The sequence below is a fragment of the Lithobates pipiens genome, unplaced genomic scaffold (genome assembly GCF_037356315.1).
Source record: "Lithobates pipiens isolate NorthernLeopardFrog02 unplaced genomic scaffold, aLitPip1_a1.2 Scaffold_18, whole genome shotgun sequence".
NCBI classification, from domain to species: domain Eukaryota; kingdom Metazoa; phylum Chordata; class Amphibia; order Anura; family Ranidae; genus Lithobates; species Lithobates pipiens.
This window is the reverse complement of record NW_027507758.1, coordinates 61,955,679-61,978,910: the sequence shown is the minus strand read 5'-3', so window position 1 is coordinate 61,978,910 and position 23,232 is coordinate 61,955,679. Positions and strand designations below refer to the sequence as shown.

Below are 23,232 nucleotides of genomic sequence, written 5' to 3'. Positions count from 1 at the left end.
TTCTTTTCCCCAGTGCACGGGACGTATACCAGGCTGGATTATATCTTGGTCGAACATAGGTTACTGGAGTGGGTCTCGGAAACGAAAATAGAAATTGCAACTTTCTCAGATCACTCCCCAGTGGTAATGAAGTTGAAGATACCTGGGACACAGATACGCCCCTTTACTTGGAGGTTAAACGAGGAGCTCCTTTGGGATAAGCAAACGGCGGAAATCATTCAGAAAGAGATAGAATTTTATTTTAGGACAAATAGTACAGAGGAGGTGTCGGGAGCTGCCCTATGGGAGGGCCATAAGGCTTATGTCAGGGGTGTCCTTATTTCTATAGGGACCAGGAAAAAAAAGGCAAGAAAAGAAGAAAAGGAGAAGTTAATGAGAGAGGTCCATAGTCTTGAACAGATGCATAAAAAGCAAGGGGGCCAACAACAAGAGACCTTTCATCGACTGATTAATAAGAGAGAGGAACTTAAAGATATTTATGAGGAAGAAACTAGAAGGTTTTTTTTGGGTAGAGCCAGAGAAAGGTATTATGGGGAAAATAAAATAGGAAAAAATTTAGCAAGACAAGTGAAAAGTAAAAAAGGGGTCAACTTCATTGACAAAATAAAGGATAAGAATGGTAAAATGGTATACACCTCTGGGGAAATAGCAGAAGTATTCAAACAATATTACGAAGCCCTGTACAATGTGGAAAAGAGAGGGGAACAGGGAAAAGGGCAAAAGGAGAAAATGAAAGATTTTTTACGCAAAGCCAAAATGCCTCGTCTGACAGACGGGGAGAGGGAGGACATGGAGAGTCCCATTATTGAAGAAGAAATCTATAAGGCCTTAAAAGAGACAGCCTCAGGGAAAAGTCCGGGCCCAGATGGGTTTGTAATTTCGTACTATAAAAAATGTAAGGAACTTTTAGTCCCCCATTTATGCAAATATATCAATGGATTAGGCACTGAATATGATATGGGGAGGGAAACACTGCGGGCCGCGATTACTTTAATCCCGAAAGAGGAGAAAGACCAGACACTTTGTGGTAATTATAGGCCTATCGCGCTGCTAAATACAGACGTAAAATTATACGCTAAAGTAATAGCGGCAAGATTAAAAAGAAATATGACAAAACTGATACATCCGGACCAAGTTGGGTTTGTCCCCGAGAGAGAGGGCAGGGACAACGGAATAAGGGCCTTGCTTCTCATCCAAGCTTTAAAAGACAGTGGGTCCCCAGGTCTATTCCTGTCAATTGATGCTGAAAAAGCATTTGACAGGGTAGACTGGGGACTCATGCTAGAAACACTAGAAGAGATGGGGGTGGGCCCGAGGATGTTATATTGGATCAAGGCATTATATAAGAACCCACAAGCGACGGTCAAGGTCAATGGAGAATCTTCTACCCAGCTGCAAATGAGCAACGGGACCAGACAGGGGTGTCCATTGTCGCCCCTATTGTTTGTGATTTCCCTGAAACCCTTGCTGGCCGCAATTCGTAATAACCCAGATATTACAGGGATTAGAATTGGGCAAGAGGAACACAAATTAGCCGCTTATGCGGATGACGTGCTTTTCTTCATTACGAAACCCAGGATTACGATCCCAAATCTGTTAAAGATAATGGAAGAGTTCGGACAGATCTCTAACCTAAAAATTAACCTCGGAAAATCAGAAGTTTTAAACATAAATATCTGTAAACAAGAAGAGGAGAGATTATGTGCGCAATTCTTCTTTCCTTGGCGTAAAGAAATTAAATTAAAGAAATCTGGGGGTCCTCCTGTCAAATAACTTAAGAAAATTATACCTAAAAAACGATATCCCTTTATTAGAAGAAATTAAGAGCGAAATAAAGAAAATCTCAGCTAGCCCTCTTTCGTGGTTAGGTTGGATAAATGTGGTAAAAATGATTTTAGTCCCGAAGATAACATATAAATTTCAAATGATGCCTATTGCACTCCCCGCGACTTACTTTTTAGTATTAAGGAAGATAATATCGAAGTTTATATGGCAAAATAAAAAAACGAGAATCTCGTACGCGGTACTAAGGAGAGGGAAAGATCAAGGGGGGGTGGCAGCCCCGGATATAAAGAGATATTATACTGCAGTAGTTTTGTCACGGGTGGTAGACTGGGCGAAAGAGGTAAATGATAAAAGATGGGTAGGTATTGAAAACACGCTTTCACAAACACATTTAGGAAGAATAATTTGGAATCCGCCACAATTTAGGACACTGGGCTCAAATACCCACAAGATCACACGACTAGTTTTCAAACTATGGGACCAATTACACACGCAAAAAAAATGGGGGTATAATTCACCGTTGATCTATTTGAAAGATAACGACTATTTCCCACCAGGACAACGAGAAATAGGGGGAAACTGGATATTAAAAGACAATGCACAATTAAAAGATATATTAGTAGAAGATAACTTAAACACATTCCAATTATTAAGAGAAGACACAGAATTGAGGATGGATGAATGGCGGTACCTCCAGTTAAGAACATTTGTTTTAAAGCTTCCTCATCCCTTACGGAGTAAAGAAGAACTAAGACCCTTTGAACAATTGTGTCAGCAGGATAAAACAACAAAAAAAAAAAGGAAAAATATTGGTTCGATATATAAAATACTCTCAGAGGGGGAGGAACTGGAGGAACCGGCATTCTTTAAAAAGTGGGAAAAAGAACTGGGGGCACAATGTAATACTCAAATTAGAAAGAAAATATTAACTCTAATTCACTTTGCGGGGGGAGGGAGTAAATTGATAGAAACAAACTACAAATGTATAGCAAGATGGTATGCCACCCCTGACAAACTTAGCAGGTTTAGAAATGATTACTCGCCGGAGTGCTGGCGAGGATGTAAGTATCGGGAGTATGGGCCATATATGGTGGGATTGCCCCAAAATCAAAGAATATTGGAAGAAGATAATTGAATTAATAAAGGTGGTAACGGGAAAAGTGATCAGAGAGGACCCATGGACGGTGTTATTCCACGGGACAGAGGAGTCAATTAACCAATATAAAGCATCATTAGTCCCTATATTATTAGACACCGCAAAAAATCTTATCCCGAGAAAATGGCGAGAAAAAGCCCCAAAACCCAGGATTGGATTCGTCGGGTAACCGAAATACAACAGATGGAAAGTGGGGAGGGCGGAGCTGAGGAACCAGCCATAAATGAGGAGAGGGATAGGAAATGGGATCTCTGGGAAAAATTTAAAAAATCATGGCGATATGTGGAGGAAATAACGCAGGATTAACTACGGGAAAGGTATAGTGGAAGTGAGGTTTAAAGTAGAACCCTGAGGGAAAGAAACCAGGAATAGGGAGGGGGGAGGGAGGGGATAGAAGAGAGTGTAGGGGGACAAAGAGAGGAGGAAGCACGAACGAGAGTAGATACTTGATGTATTGTCGAAGGATACGGGTTGCTTACCTCTTCTCTTTCCACCCATAATGAATAGGAAAATGAGAGGGATTGGGGGGGAGGGGAGTAAATAAAGTGAAGAAACTGGGCGAAGGACGAGAAGGGAAAAATTTTAAGGGATACTACAGGTTGACCTGGTGGTTTTTTTCCTATTCTTGGTCTTTTTTGTTTCATTTTTTAATGTATAAATGAATAAAGTTTCTGATTGAAAAGGTTTACTAAAAAGAAGAGCTACAATGATGTGATGTTAAGACGAGGTAAACTAAAATGAACGTTGAGTTGATTGATACCTCACTGATAAATTCGCTGAAGTAGTTCAAAAAAACAAAACAAAAAAAACAAAAGCAATGCTGTCAGCACTCATACGTCTATTTCCCAAAGACAACCTCTGGATATGAGGCTGAGGACACGCACTCAACTTCTTTGGTCGACCATGGCAAGGCCTGTTCTGAGTGGAACTTGTTCTGTTAAACCACTGTATGGTCTTGGCCGCCATTCTGCAGCTCATTTTCAGGGTCTTGGCAATCTTCTTATAGCCTAGGCCATCTTTATATAGAGCAACAATTTTCTTTTTTTTTTTTTTTTTCAGATCCTCAGAGTTTCTTTGTCATGAGGTGCCATGTTGAACTTTCAGGGACCAGTATGAGAGAGTGAGAGCGATAACATACAATTTAACACACCTGCTCCCCGTTCATACCCTTGACCTTGTAACACTAACGAGTCACATGACACCGGGAGAGAAAATGGCTAATTGGTCCCAATTTAGACATTTTCACTTAGGGGTGTACCCACTTTTGTTGCCAGCGGTTTAGACATTAATGGCTGTGTGTTGAGCTATTTTGAGGGGACAGCAAATTTACACTGTTATACAAGCTGTACACTCACTACTTTACATTGTAGCAAAGTGTAATTTCTTCAGTGTTGTCACATGAAAAGATAAAATAAAGTATTTACAAAAATGTGAGGGGGTGTACTCCCTTTTGTGAGATACTGTATATTCATTTTTAGCCAGGGTTACCTGAGACCGGAAAGTTATTTCAAGGGTTCCTCTGTGTTGAGAGAGACTGCTCTAACTGCTGCTTTGTCATGACAGCTTGCCCTTTTGAAAAACAGACTTACTGGCTGGCTCACCAGCTGAAAATAAAAGCCTAAAAAAGAAAATGAATGCAGCGTGTACAATAGTTTTTCACAGAGCAGACTGAATCCTCCTCTTCTGAGGCCCCCTTGCTCTGTCCGCTCCTCAAATCTATCTGTCCCCTTAGCAAGCACTTATGGGCTCGCTCCCATGCTGGCCTGTGTGTGTGTGTGTGTGTCCATAGACACAGTGTGGCTCGGCTTGCTTCCTCCTCACGGGGTTTGATTGCCAGCAGCAGGAGGCAATGGCACCCACTGCTGCCTGTGAAGAGAGAGAAAGCGAGCAGTGGTGCTGCTTTTGGCAAAGCGATGGATTGAAAGAAGAATCGGATAAGTATTGGAAGGGGGGGGTTTGGGGGAGAAGAAACTGGACGATTTTTTTTTTTTTTTCCTTAAGCCTTTTGAACCACTAGAAGCATTTGGATACCATATAGAAAGGGAGGTAAGTGTAGAGTCTACTTCACAATTAGGAACAGGCCAGAGGTTGGTGGCAATTATAGTGACTACAGGGTTCTGGATTTAGAAACACTTTATCTGGTCTCATCAGCAGTAGAGTATATAGCAGTCTTGTGACTTCTATAAGAGTCCAGTTAAAGCTTGTAGGAGTTGTCATTCTACTATGACTGGCATATGAGGCTGCATTACCCCTAACCCTCTGTCTGGACAGTACTGATTGGCCCTGTGCTGATCACATGCACACTCCCAAGAAAAAACACAAAACTGTATAGCAATACACACCAAACTGAGCATGTGCAGAGTGACTCCAAAGGCTCTGTCATATTAGTAGATGGATTGGGGACTGTGGAAGAAGGGGGGGGTCAGAGAAGACAGGATCAAACAGCCTTTTTACACAATGCTCAGGATTACCCCTTAGGTTCCACTTTATTACTGCATATACAGACTGATTTTACTGTTGTGGGTTTAGTAACAGAGTTTAGAGATCTATTTTATTAAAACTTTTTTTCAGTTCCAAATTCCCTGCACAAATAAGTTCTGCAGTAGACTCCTAGTGGCAAAAGATAACATACCAAGCTTTAAAGAGAAGGATGAAAACTTAATGTGCAGTTATGAAGCCTGCTAGTCTAATATTTTTGCTCTAAACTTGACGTGACATATTATCTCTTTGGTTTAGCTCGCCTTGTCTCCATCACCTCGCAACCCCACAGAGCCGATAGCTGTACAGAGCAACCAGCAGATGGCGCTCAAGGTTGAAGGAGTGGTACAGCATGGATCCAAACCTGGTCTTTTCCGGAAGATTCAATCTGTCTGCCTCAATGTCTCTTCTACACTGCAGAGTAAACCAGGCCAGGACTATAAGGTAAAAACATCTTGTCTGCCAACACTGCAATACAGATGTATTAATTTTTTTTTTTTTTAGGTAAATTTTTATTTAGTTTATAAAGTTTTGTACAAACAAAAGTACAACGGCACACAACATAGCAAATTGAATTAAAACGACAAAAGAATTACAAATAAGCAGTAGTCCGGCAATACATCGCTGCCGTCTAGAGATAAAATAAATGTTTTCAGATTTCTCACAGTAGACAACATTTAATTCAGTACAGCAGGATGTACTTGGGGCGTCAAACCAATCCCATTAGCTCACAGCTCCGTGACATGACATATAAAGATATAGCCGTTTAATCTGATGGGATAGTGGCTTGTGTGTTTACACAGAGAGACCTAACCTTTTCAAAGTTCTTAGGGCAGCCATGGGTCAATGTGGGAGCAGTGAGTGACTTCCACAATTTTTTTTTTTTTTTTTTTTAAGGTTAAAAAAAAAAATCGAGCAATACAAATGTAATCAATAATGCTGGCCATAGATGGTTTGAATCTCGGCCATTAGCAGGGACCAGCTGAGATGCGATTCATGTATGGGCAGGCTGATTGTACCCAAGTTGATCCATTGTTGGATTTTTAGCATGCGATTATTGCCAGTGGCTATAGCCGCATTACTCATTTGCTGTTTCGTGTTTTCAGGCTACTAATTCTTCTTTGGCTTTGTAGATTCTCTTTCTAGTGAACACATTTTAGGTAGTGCAGTCAGCATACTTGTCAATTACAGGAGTGAGTAATCAGAAAGGCCAGCACTGTCGGCTCACTCATCTGCCTTTTTGTAACTAAAAACAAATATATATCTGTTATTGAAGAAATGGAGAGTTGTGTAACTGTCATCTGACCCATTTAGGTGTGTGTGTGTGTGTGTGTGTGTGTGTGTTTGTGTTGTTATCTCCTGTTCTTTGAGTCTAGTCTCAAAATGTTGTTTGAGCCGTTTATCGTGTAGCAGTAATTCACTGTGCAGAAGTTCTAGAGAATAACTTTAATTTGTCCATACTGAATATCCTTGTCTTTTATCTACCTGCCTAAAAGCTTAAAAAGCTCATATACAGAAATGATACAAACCTACTGCAGATTTACTTTTAAAATACCTAAGAACAACGAATGGAAACTTTTGGAACAAATACTGAAAAGATTGTCATGAGGCTGACTACAGTCACTTATGTATATAGGGTTAAAAAGCGCTTATGATTCCCTTTAAGTAGGCTGGATGATGTCATCTGTTGCCTGCGTTTTATATTACAGCATGACAATAGTTAATCTTATTGTCTCCGTGGTCAAATATCAGTTCATTATAATTCAAACTTCCTCTTTTGGTGACTAATTTGGATGGTTTCCAGGGTATGTTTGTATTACTGCTTGTCCTTGTATTACATGCCCGATCATAATTTAAAGGAGAAGTACAGCCAAAACTCATTTGTCTGTACTTTTCCTGTGGTTTACTGGCGTGCAGTTCGTTCTGCGCACCTGTGACTTGCTTTCAGCCGACAGCGGACTGAAGCCCGCTGTCGGCTGACGTCACAGAGCCGGTACAGGATCAGGCAAGATCCTAACAATTCAATAGGGATTCACGCACATGCTTGGCCTGGCATCTGGCTCAGCCTCTCAGCAAGCTGCTGAGACCGGCCGCTCCCACCCCCTCCACAGCCCAGCACTCCAGTGAGGGCAGAGCAGAGAGCTGGTGATTGACAATCAGCAGCTCTCTGCTCAAGGAGCTGTGAGAAAACGGTGTTTGATCGCTCTGTTGTAAGTGTTAGAAGTGCTGGGGACAGATACAGCATCGGACCGATGCTGTATCCATCTAGGTAAGTATGATTCTTAACCCTTTTAATTTTTGTGTGGAGGGTTGGAACTCATGTTGGAGTTGTACTGCCCGCCATCTGTGTCTCCTTGTGGGGATTTTCCCCTTGCTTCTGTCTTTGTTACAACAGGACAAGAAAAGGATGGTGTCACCAGGATATGAAGAAACCAACAGTTTTTACTCTTCTCCACTCTGCTAGATCATGCTTTATTCTTGTTGTCCATTTTGCAATTGAAGAAATGTCTCAATACTTCCTATCCTTGTGACATCTTGTCAGATGGACAGGAAGTAAGATTAAAGGCTAATTTCTTTTTTTTTTTTTTTTTTTTTTTTGAAACACTTTGTCATTTAAAAAAGAAAATCCCTTTGTACCATTTTATATTATTAATGTATTTCTGTTGCAGGAAAAAAAGGTTTAATTTTAACCACATGACCTCCGGGAGGTTTTAACCCTTAAATGACCAGAGCATTTTTTGCTTTTTAGCACTGCGCTACTTTACCTGGCGATTGCACTATACGCAAATAAAATTTGTAATTTTTTGCACACAAATATAGCTTTCTTTTGGGGATATTTGACCAGCACTCAGTCATCAGTGTTTTATTATATAAATGAAAAAAAAGACCAGAAATGAGGGTCTTTGGGCAATACTTTTTACTTTCTGCTATAAAACGTATCCAATAAAATAACCCCAATAAGTGTATATTGATTAGTTTGCTTGAAAAAATATTGTCTCTACAGATGATGGGATATATACTGGAATATATATATATATATATATATATATTTTATATATATACTAGTAATGGCAGTGATCCGTCAACATATAGTGGGCCTGTGGTCGTGCAGTGGGCAATTTGACACATCTTTTGGCACTGGCTGGGAACTGACTAACTGACACTGACATCACCAGTGACACTAATTCAGTGATCAGTGCTAATACTATACACTGTCACTGTACTAATGACACTGGCTGGGAAGGGGTTGACATCTAGGGGCAATAAAAGTGTTAACGGTGTTTAATGTGTGCAATATGTGTAGCTTGTATATGGGAAAGATTTTTCTCCCTGCTTTGCAGGGAGCAAAAAAAAGCCATATCATTGCTCCATGTACAGAGCCCAGTGTTTGTAAACAACGGGCTCTGTTCTATGGTTCGCTAAGCCGATCAGCAGGTGCCAGCCATAAATCAATGGCTGGAAACTGCTGACCGACTTATGCTATACTGAATCATAGCACAGATTGGGTGTGCACACCCTGCTTGAAAAATCCCAGATCAGATGCATGTACGTGATCCGTTGTAGAGCGGCCACCCCATCTCCATATATATGCATGGAGCAGTCCACAAGTGGATATTCTAGGGCAGGCCTTACCTCAGCCTACAATGTCTCCCATTGAAAGCTCCTCTATTACTTATTGGTATTTCTTAATTTTGGAAGTGAAAAACCGTTAAAAGGAAGTACTTCAGGGTCTGACCTCTTTAACAAATGCCCTGTACCTGCCCTTCCCTTCCAGGAGATTGCTCCTTTCACCTCTGCAGTTGCATGCTTTTCCAAGGCAGTCATTATCAGTGCACGCTATTCTCATTGAATTCACAGCCAGTGTTTTCCTCTGCTGATCGATCATTTTGTACCTTACCTTCTTCTTGCACATATCGTTCATTTTGCAGAGTGTGCAGGATTTGAGCAATCACATAATGGCCTATAAGGAACAGAGCTGTAAATATTGAAAACAGGAGAAGTGTGTACCTGGAAGTTTGTAAAGCTCACTATACACTATAGGAAATGGTAGATCTAGAGGAAACTGTACAATCGCCTCTAGATCTACCAGCAACTATGTAATGCAAGAGCCTGATTTGATAGATCGCTATGTCTTCTTATTATATAGTCTTGATAAATCTAAAGGAGATTGTGCAGGAATTGTACAATCAGATTGTCTAGTGTATGGCCACCTTTATACATCTAAAATTAATTATTCTTGATGTCCGTTCCATTAATTGTTAATGGCACCCCAAATGCTGACACAAACATGCATTATGCTGCATGTGCAAATGCCATGGAATAGGTAAGTGAGAGATAAGCACATTGAGATGGCTTGGGCAGAAAAGACATTAGAAAAAGCTTCTATTATGAAAGGTGAAATTCTGCCTGAGAAGGTGAGCTTAGCCTTTAAATCTCACCAGGGGGGAAACGGCAACAAAGACCTTGAAAAGTAGAAAAGGGTGGGGTGCTGGTAGTTTAGGAAGGGAATGGTTGTTGAATTGTGTTCCTGTACCCCAAACCACCTCTGTATCAGTCCTTATGTTACATATTGAAAATAATAGAGAAAATATAGTATTATACTAAAATGCAGTATTTATTGAAATAACGTTAAAATGCCTTTGAACCAGGGAAACAGTACAGCAGTTAGCTAAGACCTAACAATTCTAAAACATGACACTTGGGTAGCGCAAGATGATTTAAAGCATATTGAAGAGCAGTGATCCCGCATGCATGAGACTCAGCGCACCAATGCGATTCGACTGATTAAGTCTTCCTCAGGGGCGTGGCATCCAATAACATATTAACCACTTGCCTCCCAAGCCAATTCTGACACTTCTCTCCTACATGTAAAAACCATAATTTCTTTATCGTACATCATGGGACATTGCCTTAAGTAACCTCAAACCCCTTTTTCCAAGGAAACAGTGGACACAGGATGAGGTATTACCCTCAGGTGATCACGGGGAAAAACAAGCTGAATTTTCCTCTGCGGAGGAAACAACAGTTGATGAACCTTATGCAACCTCGCAATCTGGCAGATTGATGGTACAAACTCTTACAGAGATGGTTCATTCCACTTTTTATGCTACTCCTAACAGAGTCAGCTGAAAGTTCGGTCCCTTCCTTGGTTTAAAAAAAAAACATGCATTTCTAGAAGGGCTTATTTATGCTGAATGGGATCATTTGGATAAGTATTTTTCCTTTCAAAGAGTTTCTCAGTTCTCGATCATGGAGGAAAAATTCACAAAGGATGGAGATATCAGCAGTAGACGTTGCGATTTCCAGCATCATTAAAGATGCTGAAGGATCCAACAGATAAGAAGTTGTTAAAATCCTCCTGCCGAAGACGCTGTTTTGCCATAGATGCCATAAAAGACTCTATCCACCAAGCGTCCCGCCTTGCGCTTGTCCTAAAACACATTCGTAGGACTCTATGATTAAAAAGTTGGTCAGCCGAAGCATCTTGCAAAAAAGGCGTCTGACTAGTTTCTCTTTTCATTGGGGAAGATTTGGTCAAATACATCCAAATGATTTCTAACAGGAAAGGTACTCTTTTGTCCAAGAAGGTATAAGCATCCTTTTATTTAAACGGAATCCTTCCCCCTGCGCCAGGCGCAGCTGCCTCTAGGAAGTGGTGACGGCCTCCACCTTCAGACTCTAAGCCCTTGTACACACGGTCGGAGATTCCGACGTAATGTGTCTGATCGGATCGTTTTGTCGGATATTCCGACTGTGTGTGGTCTCCATCGGAGATTTTTCCGTCGGAAAATCCGACGGACCAACTTTTCCAACTTGCCGGTAAAATTTTCCGACAAAATGCTCCGATCGGACATACTCCGATCATGTGTAGCCTACTCCAACGGACAAAGTGCCACGCATGCTCAGATCAAATTCCTAGACCAAAACTATTGGTTACTAGCCTGAACGTAGTCCCGTCGTAATGAAATAACGTCATAACGTTATGTACAATCGGATTTTCCGACGACTTAGTCTGACCGTGTGTATGCAACATCACTTCCGGACCTCTTCCGGAATTAATCTGTCAGAATTACTCCGACGGATTTGGTTGTCGGAATCTCCGACAGTGTGTACAAGGGCTAAGAGGAGAAAACATTCTGCCCCTGTATACATGATTGAAAATGCGTTTTTCCTCCACCCTGCAGGGCCTAGAAGGAAAATTAGCGACTAACCGGATCCGCTATCCAAGGCTAGGAAGTGTTAGATCCCCCTCCCCCACCTTAGATCCCTCATCAAGGGAACAGTGGGTAGAGGATGAAGGGTTACCCTCAGGTGATCAGGAAGAAAGACAACCGGTTACTCCTCCATGGAGGAGACAACTGGAGATGAACCTTTTTTCAGCCTCACAGTCTGAGAAATTACTGGTAAAAATCTCTTACAGAGATGATTCGTGCCTCTTTCAAGCTACCTCTAATAGAGTCAGCTGATAGTTCTGTTTTTTCTTAGGCTCCTTTAAAACCTTCACTGCCTTTTTCATTCATTTCCTGTACATGAACAGATCCACGCCAAAATTCAACAGAATTCCTGATCTAAAAGAATCTAAATCAGTTCCTGATGATCCGCTCCTTTCTATGGAGTCAATCAGGTCATTAGTTTCTATACTACAAAGAAGAAAACTTCTGGCGCCTATCTGCATCCAGGATGCATATCTGCATGTCCATATATTTCCCGCTCGCCAAAGGTTTCTGTGGTTCGAATTACAACAGCAGGGTTTCAGTTTATAGCCATGCCCTTCAGGCCAGCTACAGGAGCCATGGTGTTCACAAAAAATGCTAGCCCCACCTCTAGCCAGGTCAAGGGCACAGGGCTTAAACCGTCTTGGCATACCTAGACGATCTATTGCTAATAGACCAATCGGTGTTCAGAGTAAGGTTTACGCATTACAACCAGTTACCTGGAAAAGTCTGGGTTGCGTTCTCAACCTAGTGAAGTCTCCCTTAAAACCGCTAAAAAAGCTGGAGTATTTGTCTCTGATCATAGATACAGCCCAGAAAAAGGGTGTTTTTGCCCAGGCAAAAAAATAAAAATAAATTTTTATAAGATAGTTGGTGCAGCTGGTCAGGTCAAAAGGAGATCCTTCCATTCTCCTTTGCATGAGGTTGTTAGAAAGCTTTGGACTTGCCAATGCGGCTGTCTCTAAGGGTGTCCCAAAGCCTCAATTGGTGGTTACTAAGCAGAATCTGTTGAAAGGAAGATCCTGGTAATGACATATCAGCCTTTCAGGCTGGGGAGCAGTACTAAGGAAGACAACTGTCTAAGGGCAGCAGTCAAGAACCGGAAGAGCCTTGCCCATCAACATCCTATAGATTCGGGCAGTGGGTTTGGCTCTAAAGACCTGGACTTCCAGGTTAAGGGATTGTCCTGTCAGGATCCAATCCATCAATGCCACGGCTGTGGCCTATATCATGCGCCAAGGGGGCACCAAGAGTCTCTCAGCGCAGAGAGAGGTCAACCATATTCTAACTTGGGCAGAAAGAAATATTCCGTGCCTATCGTAGTCTTCATTCTGGGAATAGAGAATTGGCAGGCAAACTACTTAAGTCGCCAGCAGTTATTCCCAGGGGAATGGTTGCTTCACCCAGACATATTCTCGGGCTGTTTGTCAAAGATGAGGACTCTGGACGTAGATCTTTTAGCGTCCAGTTCAACATAAAGTTTGTCAACTTTGTGTCCAGAACAAAGGATCCATTCGCATGCAGAACAGATGCGTTGGTGATACCATGGGATCAGTTTTCACTGATCTGTGCATTTCCTCCTATTCAATTGCTGCCTCGACTTCTTTGCAGGATCAAGCTGGAAAGAAAACCGGTAATTCTGGCAGCACCAGCATGGCCCAGAAGGTCATAGTATGCAGAAATCGTAAAGAGAGCAGTGGAGGATCCATGGTCACTTCCACTAAGACCAGACCTGCTCTCACAGGGGCTGATATTCCATCCTACTTTACGAATGCTAAATTTAACGGCCTGGCTATTGAAACCCACAGTCTGAGGAAACGTGGGCTTTCAGGGCCAGAACTATATATTATATAGTCTGGGGGGCTTATGTTTCCTGGTGTGAATCCAAGGGTTGGCACTCTCTGAGATATATTATAGGCAGAATTCTTGCCTTTCTACAAATAGGTGTAGAGATGAAATTGGCCCTGAGTACTATTAAGGGCCAAGTCTCAGCCTTATCGATCTTATTTCAAAGACCACTTGCCACGCATTCTTTAGTCCGGGGTTTTTATGCAAGGGGTGATGTGGCTTAATCTGCCAGTTAAATCACTTTTAAGCCCTTGGGACTTGAATTCTGTTTTGTCAATATTACAAAAATGGCAATTTGAACAGATACAGCATATTCCCTTAGTCCTGACAAGGAAGCTGGTATTTTTGGTTACTATATCCTCGGCAAGGAGGGTTTCAGAATTGGCTGCTCTTTCTTATAAAGAGCCGTATTTGATTATTCATCAGGAAAGAGTGGTGTTACGCCCTCGTCCAGGCTTTTTTGCCAAAAGTGGTTTCAGGTTTTCACCTGAACCAAGATATTTTCCTGCCATCGTTTTTCCCAAAAAACATTTTCCAGGGAAGAAAAGTCACTACATTGTCTTGATGTGGTGATAGCAGTGAAAATGTTTTTAAAGGTAACTTCTCAGATTCTTAAGACTGATGTCTTATTTATTCTGCCAGAAGGTCCTCAGAGGACAGGCAGCCTCGAAATCCACTGTTGCTAAGTGGATTTGACAAGTTATAATTCAAACTTATGATTTAAGGGGTAAGATCACCCTTTTCAAGTTAAGGCGCACTCTACCAGAGCGGTTAGTGCTTCTTGGGCAGTGCATCACCAGGTCTCCATGGCTCAGATCTGCTGGCAGCAGTACAAGTCCTCTAGTCTCTGGGTACCCTGCGGGATGTTTCTCCCGCCCCTCAAGTAGCATTGCTATGGGACGTCCCATTAAGTAATTACTTAAGGCTCTGTGTCCCATGATGTACGATAAAGAAAATAGGATTTTTATTAAAGCTTAACTGTAAAATGCTTTTCTTGGAGTACATAATGGGACACAGAGGTCCCTCCCCTCTTTTGGGATATAAGTATATTGCTTTGCTACAAAAACCGATGTGCTCCTGGAAAGAGGAGGGGGTTATATAGGGAGTGAATTTCCTTCAACACCTGAAGGTGGCCCATAACCCATTAAGTAATTACTTAAGGCTCTGTGTCCCATGATGTACTCCAAGAAAAGGATTTTACAGGTAAGCTGTAATAAAAATCCTTTTTTTTTTTTTTTGCTAGAAAATTAATCAGAACCCCCAAACATTATATACTTTTTTTTTAGCAGAGGCTCCAGGAAATAAAATGGTGGTTGTTGCACGGTATTTGCACAGCAATTGTTCAAACGGGGTTTTTTTTTTTATGCATAAAATAAAACAAAAAAAATTAGCTAAATTCTTTTTGTATAATGTGAAAGATGTTACGCCGAGTAAATGGATACCTAATATGTCACTCTTTAAAATTGTGCACACTCTCAGAATGACGCCAAACTTCGGTACTTGAAAATCCCCATAGGCTACACTTGAATTTTTTTTTTACAGGTGTTTAGAGTTAGAGGGGGTCTAGCACTAGAATTAATGCTCTCACTCTAACATTCGTGGCAATACCTTACATGTGTAGTTCACATATTTGGGAGTGACATACATATGTATTCGCTTCTTTAAAGCGACGGGGGCGCTTTTCATTTTTTATTTTTTTTCTATTTTGACATTTTATTTTTACTTTTTTTTTCTTTGATCACTTTTATTCCTTTTACAAGGAATGTAAACATCCATTGTAATAGGAATAGGTTATGATGGGTCCTCTTTACAGTGAGATCTGGGGTCTTTAAGTCCCTAGATCTCGCCTCTAGGCTGGGAAGCCTGAAATAAAAACATTTCAGTTTCCCAGCCGAGGCGACATTTTTCCAAATACAGAGGCCAGACATGATGTCGTAACTTCGAGCCCGGCCTCCGAAAGGTCATAGAGACTTCCGGGGCCCATGTGGCCTGCAGGATTCTCTATCGTAAAACTGCCGGCGGATTCCTTCTCTGGCTCGCCAACCGGTAGATGCACCTGAGGGCAGCGGGAGGGGGGTTGTACCCTCCCATCGTCTGTAAGAACAATTTAAGCGGCTGAACAACCACTAAGATTGTTCTAATGGTGCAGGGAACCGCCGGCTTAGACAAATTATATCTGAATGATGCCTGTAATGTAATATCACCACTGAAAGTCTGCAAAGTCATATGACGTCGCCCCAGGGAGAAGTGGTTACAGGATCTCTAGAATACATAAACGTGTCAGTATATCAAAAACAAAAACAACATTATACATTCAAGCATCAAACATTAGTAAAAATATTGGTATAATACACTTACGTATTGAAATAAACAAGACATCTGTAAATATGCTGATGTCACCAGGAGAAAAGGCTGCAATGCCATAAAATGTTTCACATGTCCAGAACAAAGCACGAGGGATACCATAAAAAGACCACTCTAGGGGGGCTGCCAAGTCCTAGTAATGAAAAATATATCTATAAAAAAAAAACAAGATCTAAAGTATATCTGAAAAAACTGTAAATATGCCCATGAAATACACTATAAATAGTGTGATCTAATACCTAAAATTAACTACTTGTGTTGGAGGGAATGGTTACTACTAGGCAACTGTTGCAGGAGTGGTGGCCAAAGGCCTGCTTTTAACATCAGTAAGGAATAGTAGAGCTGCACGATTCTGGCCAAAATGAAAATAACAATTTTTTTTTTGCTTAGAATAAAAAGATTGCGATTCTCGCGACCTAAAATCTTTCACGTTATACAAAAAAAATGGGCTAACTTTACTGGTTAGTTTTTTTTGATTCATTAAAGTAATTTTTTCAAAAAAAATTGCATTTGAAAGACCGCTTTGCAAAAAGAGTGTGACATTAAATATTGCAACAACCAGATTTTTATTCTCTAGGGTGCCTACTAAAAAAATATATATATGTTTGGTGGTTCCAGGTAATTTTATAGCAAAAATTTTTTTTTAACACACACAGTCTACATACACAGTCTATTGCATTAAAAAATTGTTACAATGTTTATACTTAAAGTGGTGTTGCCACCCAAAAAAAAATTGCTGAAAATTCATAAAAAAAATAATTGGAAAATTATTATTTTTTCTTTACTCCCCCTAAATGCCTGTTGCTAGGGGGTCCCTCATAGTCTGCCTTCTTCAATGCCCGGGCTGATGACATCACTTCCCCTCGCGCCGCACAGTCATCTGGGACCTGTCACGTGTCACGGCGCCGCTGGCGCATGCGCAGTGGGTGCCTGGCTGTGAAGCCTCAGCCGGGTGCCCACAGTAAGAATGCTGGCGCTATGAGCAGAGCGGGGAACAAGGGGGCGCTTTGTTCCTTCGCATCGCTGGACCCTGGGACTGGTAAGTGTCCGCTTATTAAAAGTCAGCAGCTGCAGTATTTGTAGCTGCTGACTTTTAATTTTATTTTTTATTTTTTTTAGGGGGCACTCCACTTTAAGTTCAACTGATAGAGAATGTTTCGATTCTTGGCAGACTGTCCAGTTTTTCTTTTTTTTTTTTTTTTTTATGGCTGTGGCTTCAGAAGAGCAGAGAGAATTCTTTGCGTAGGAAGAATTGTGAAACACTTTAGTCAAGATCCCGATAACTATTCTTGACGATTAATTATGCAGCTCTAAGGAATAGATGTGCCAAGAGGAATGAGCCAGGACTAGAACATGTAACGTCAACGTTGATTTTTATTAAGACTTTTATATCTTCTAAATCAAATGCATTTTGGAGGTTATGAAAGGTCCCCCGTCGTCTTAATTTGGCAGTGCTTAATTTTTGATGTCCTGTGTGCATGGGGCCATACCCTTCCTCACTGCATCCAAAAACGAAGCAGTTTTGGCTCTAGTTGAATTTTTAGGAGAGGAAATTTTGGGCACACTGCAACATCTGTCACTGTCCGTTCTTGTGATAGTTTTTTAATAACAAACATGTTATACTTACCTTCTATTTGCACAGAGCAGCCCTGATCCTCTTCTTCTCGGGTCCCTGACCCCTCCCCCTTGGCCACTGCCCCCAATAGCAAGCCGCTTGCTATGGGGGCATTGGTGCGTGCTCGCTCCCTAGCCACACTCTGTGTCTATAAGTCGCACAGAGCCACTAACTCAGCCCCGCTCTCTCCTTATTGGCTCACTGGCTGTGATTGACTGGCTCACACTGCTGTGTCTCTTCCAATGGGGGGAGAGAGACCCAGGACATCCAAGGCTCCTGTGCACATCGCTGGATCGAGAAGGGGCTCAGGTGAGTATTAGGGGGGCTGTGGGGGATCAGCACACAGAAGGTTTCATTACATTCTTGCATAGAATGCATGAAGGTAAAAAACCTTCAGCCATTACAACCACTTTAAAACCTTTCTCAATGTGTTTTTTATACTTTTGATTCACTGACCCAGAACAATTATGTGGATAATGAATGGCACAGAAAGTCAGAAGTTGTCGTGTACATCGTTGTTTTGGGTTTAGGGCTCATGAAAGGTTTATGTTAATATGCCAGGAAGAGGAGCTTTTGAAGCCATAGGCTCAGCATGACAGCCAAGCAAGTAGCTATGTTGAGAAGGAAATGACAGCCACTCTGTCACAGAAGGGTTCTTTTAAAAATAATTGCATGGTTGAATATGGTGCTGGTAAAAAGCATTGGCCTCACATATGCTAGTGTCTGAATAAGGAACTGTCTGTGTTCCCTTTATTCCCCCGTCTGTTTCTAGTGCAGGATGGAGAATGAATATATTATGATGCTTTATACATGTGGTAGTAACAGGCTGAGAGTCAGAGGATCGCATTATTAGGTCAGGCACAGTATCGGCAATGTTAGTCTTTTATTTATGGCTCTGTTTTGGACATCTGGGCTTTTTGATCAGCTGATGTTCTCCTGAATGGTCCAGCGACTCTGCACAGATGGCAGAGCTCAAAATTTCTGCTGCAGAAAAAAAAAAAAATATTTGTTATGATCTCCTCCTGCATGAATGGGTAAGATGCTGTTTGCCTGTGGGTGAGTCACAGAGGATCGGCCAAAATGGACAGAGAGCCTTAATGTTCTTTCTGGATGCTAAACAGATGTCCGTAACTGGAGTTCGTTCTCTCTGGACTTTAAGGACAAACCTACCGTATATACTCGAGTATAAGCCGAGATTTTCAGCCTCTTTTTTGAGGCTGAAAGTGCCCCCCTCGGCTTATACTCGAGTCATCGCTGTCTGCCTGCTCGATCAGCGTGTCGAGCAGACAGACAGCGGACATTCTAAAATTCAAAAGCCGCGCCTCCGCCTCCGCCTTCGCCTGTGATAGGCGGAACACTGAATTTCCCAGCAGTCAGTGTTCCGCCTATCACGGACATCCGCTCATCCTCGTACTACGGACGAGGATGAGACGATGTCCGTGATAGGCGGAACACAGGCTGCTGGGAAATTCAGTGTTCCGCCTATCACAGGCGAAGGCGGAGGCGCGGCTTTTGAATTTTAGAATGGCCGCCGAGGCGCCGACGAAGAGCGGCGATCCTGGCAAGGCACGGGACGGAGGCAAGGCACGGCACGGGACGGGATGGAGGCAAGGCACGACACGGGACGGAGGCAAGGCACGGCACGGGACGGAGGCAAGGAGGCAAGGCACGGGACGGAGGCTCGGGACACAGGCTCGGGACACAGGTAGGCTGGACACACACACACACACACACACACACACACACATGGACACACACACACAGGGATGGATGGATGGAGACACACACACACAGGGATGGATGGATACACACACACACAGGGATGGATGGATGGAGACACACACACACAGGGATGGATGGATGGAGACACACACACACAGGGATGGATGGATGGATGGAGACACACACACACAGGGATGGATGGATGGATGGACACACACACACACAGGGATGGATGGATGGATGGACACACACACACACAGGGATGGATGGATGGATGGACACACACACACACAGGGATGGATGGATGGATGGACACACACACACACATGGATGGACGGACACACAGGGATGGACGGACACACAGGGATGGACGGACACACAGGGATGGACGGACACACAGGGATGGACGGACACACAGGGATGGACGGACACACACACAGGGATGGACAGGCATGTCTCACCCTCGGCTTATACACGAGTCAATAAGTTTGCCAGTTTTTTTGGGGGTAAATTGGGGGCCTCGGCTTATATTCGGGTCGGCCTATACTCGAGTATATACGGTAATGAGAAAAGGAACAAAATGTAACTCATAGCAGCTAATCAAAAATCAGCACTTGACCCTTCCCTCTGAAGCTAAAGAAACCTGAGTTCTGATTGGTTGCTACAGGTGACTTTGTAGCTTTAAGACTGGCCATAAAATATACAATTTCCCTTTTAGATTTACCAAATCCATGTACTTTAAGGGTCAAACCTAAACACTTTCAATTTGTATGCAATCAGGCATGCCCTTGCACTACATGGTTAAAGGTAAATCTACAGAAAATTGAATAAGAAAATTCTGTATGGCCAGCCTTATTTTTGAATTGGACTAAGACTCTAACATGATAGTTTTGATCGATCTGGATAGATAGATTCAATTAAATCAATTCAAAAAGTGAAACTTATATATTTTATGCGTTACACACAGAGTGATATATTTCAAGCATTTTTTATTTATTTTTATTTTATTGATGATTATGGCTTACAGCTAGTGAAAACTCCAAATTCAGGATCAGTAAACCAACATTTCTGTATTAAAAATCCTTTTTTTTTTTTATTAGTCTTATGTAGTAATCTAATTTTTAAGAGATACTGAATTTGGGTTTTCACTAGCTGTAAGCCATAATCATCAAAATTAAAAGAAAAAAATGCTTGAAATATATCACTCTGTATGTAATGAATCTGTATAAAATATGAATTTCATTTTTTGTATTAAATTACTGAAATGAACTTTTTGATATTCTAATTTTATGAGATGCACGTGTGCGTGTGTGTATATTAGGGTTTCACTGAGTATCTAGTATCAGTTTTTGTGCCGATACCAAGCTTTTGCACGAGTATCGGTACTTGTGCAAATGCTTTGATGCTCACTCTGATACCTCTTGTATCCGGCCAGGCATCCTCAGAATAGCAGGGAGGGTGGGCAGCCTCACATGTGATAGGTGCGGTGGACTGGGAATGTACCAGCACTGATCTCCCTGTGTGGCTTTCAATAAAGCATCCATCCCCCCATGGTCCTTGCTCTCTCTGGCTCCCCCGCATGGTCCTTGCTCTCTCCGGCTCCCCCACATGGTCCTTGCTCTCTCCGGCTCCCCCGCATGGTCCTTGCTCTCTCCGGCTCCCCCGCATGGTCCTCGCTCTCTCCGGCTCCCCCGCATGGTCCTCGCTCTCTCCGGCTCCCCCGCATGGTCCTCGCTCTCTCCGGCTCCCCCGCATGGTCCTCGCTCTCTCCGGCTCCCCCGCATGGTCCTCGCTCTCTCCGGCTCCCCCGCATGGTCCTCGCTCTCTCCGGCTCCCCCGCATGGTCCTCGCTCTCTCCGGCTCCCCCTGCCCCAGATCTGTCAGAATAGAGAGCTGAGGAAAGAGCCGGTAAATATGTGATTTACCGGCTCCTTCCTTTTCCGAATGGACAGAGTCAGAGTGATCCCTAACTCTGTCTATTCATAACTGAGCAGAGTAAACAGTGTTTATGATGCTTCAGTTTATGAATGGAGAGGAGCCTCTCCATTCATTTTCAGTGCAGCTGAGGCGGCAGAGAAAGGGACTGGGGAATCTGTGTCCTCAGTCCCTTTTTCTGTCTCAAAGGGGAGATGCCAGGGATTTAGGCCCCTGATATCTCACCAAAGCCTTCCAACAGGGCTGATAAAAAAAAGAATTATAATAAATATTTAAAGGTTAAAAAATAAAACAAAACACTGACACATCCACTCCAAACCCCAGCCCAAAAGAGCATTGTAAAAAAAAAATTGTAAATAAAAATAAACTACTGACACAGTCCATGCCTCATTGGTGCCACCTATTAGTGCCTCTTCATCAGTGCCAATCGGTGCTGGATATTAGTTCCACTGTCTCATGACATAAAAAAAAAGTATCGGTGAGTACTTGGAAAATAAAGTATACTTTATCGGTATTCACAGTGCATCCAGAAAGTCTTCACAGCACATAATGACAACGTGAGAGAAGTTTGTTTTGAAATCTTTGTAAAAAATTTTAAAAATAAAAAATGAAAAAAATTACATATCCAGTATCTCACAAAAGTGAGTACAACCCTAACATTTTTGTAAATATTTTATTATATTTTTTCATATGACAACACTGAAGAAATGATACTTTGCTATAATGTTAAGTAGTGAGTGTACAGGTTGTATAACAGTGTAAATTTTCTGTCCCCTCAAAATAACTCAACACACAGCCATTAATGTCTAAACCGCTGGCAACAATAGTGAGTACACCCCTAAGTGAAAATGTCCAAATTGGGCCCAAAGTGTCAATATTTTGTGTGGCCACCGTTTTTTTCCAGCACTGCCTAAACATTGTTGGGCATGGAGTTCACCAGAGATTCACAGGTTGCCACTGGAGTCCTCTTCCACTCCTCCATGATGACATCACGGAGCTGCTGAATGTTAAAGACCTTGTGCTCCTCCACCTTCTGTTTGAGGATGCCCCGCAGATGCTCAATAGGAGTTAGAAAAAATATATATAAACTGCGCTCAGGAAAGAATTACATGTGAAAATTACAAAAATAAAAAACAAATAAATAAAAAATGAATACAAACTATAGGCAGCAGCTCTAAGTGAGATACAAGCACTGAATTAAATGGAAAATATGGAAAGCTGCGCCAATAACAATATATAATAAAACTATATATCTCAGAAGGTGAAAAAAGAGAAAAACTGACAATAACAATACGAAAATCACCTTGTGGCGCTTAAAAGAAAAGAAAACTGCTGAATAACAGTGTACTACAGTGTTCAAAATGAACCACGTGAAAATTATAAACGCATGTGCATAAATACAGTACAATAAACATTGAAGTAAATTGTGATTAAATATCCACAAATAATAATAAACAATCACATAAAGGTAATGCAATGTAAAAAAGTAAATATGTGACAGAAAATGAATAAGTAGAAAAAATAAATATAAATAATATTCTTCTACTAGTGATCTAATATCGATGTGAGCAATAGTGATCAAAGTCCCAAAAAATGTTTTTTCCCAAAGTTCAATAATCAAGCAGAAACAATCAATTTCTAATATGAAAATTATAGTGGTAATAACATTAGTTCAAAGGCTCCTTTTCCAGTGAAAGTTCTACAACAAAGTGTCCATAAAACGAAAAACCTCCACCGCACCCTTGGTGTTCGTGCCCCCCTTGTTTAGAACACTCACCAGCAGTATTGCCCAGCACTCTCGTGTCGGGCAAAAATCGCTTTTAGTAAATAAAGATGATTAATATTTCTCCAGCCAACTCTTGTGACACACTTCGCAGCAGAGGGTAATGATTTAATATCTCAGAATTACCTAGAGGAGACAAAAGAGACTTCCCATAGTGCAAAATTGCAAAACTGTTTTTAATCTCAATAAAAGAATCGATTAAAATCACACTCACATGGATCAAATTAAAAGCAGGCACTTCAAATAGACATTCCACTTATCAATCAGGAGATCCATCCCTCATAGGCATTGGTGAGCACTCTGGAAGCAGGCTAGGTTAATACCAAAAGCA

At 41.8% G+C, this 23,232-nt stretch overlaps 1 protein-coding gene across 1 annotated transcript in view; it reads left to right on the top strand.

Annotated features, from left to right (window-relative positions):
- INTS7 (integrator complex subunit 7) overlaps positions 1 to 23,232 on the top strand; it is a 128,701-nt gene that overhangs the window by 91,771 nt on the left and 13,698 nt on the right. Inside the window, exon 19 of the mRNA XM_077485738.1 lies at positions 5,678 to 5,863. Coding sequence (XP_077341864.1) covers positions 5,678 to 5,863 — 186 coding nt within the window. The remainder of the gene's footprint in view (positions 1 to 5,677; positions 5,864 to 23,232) is intronic.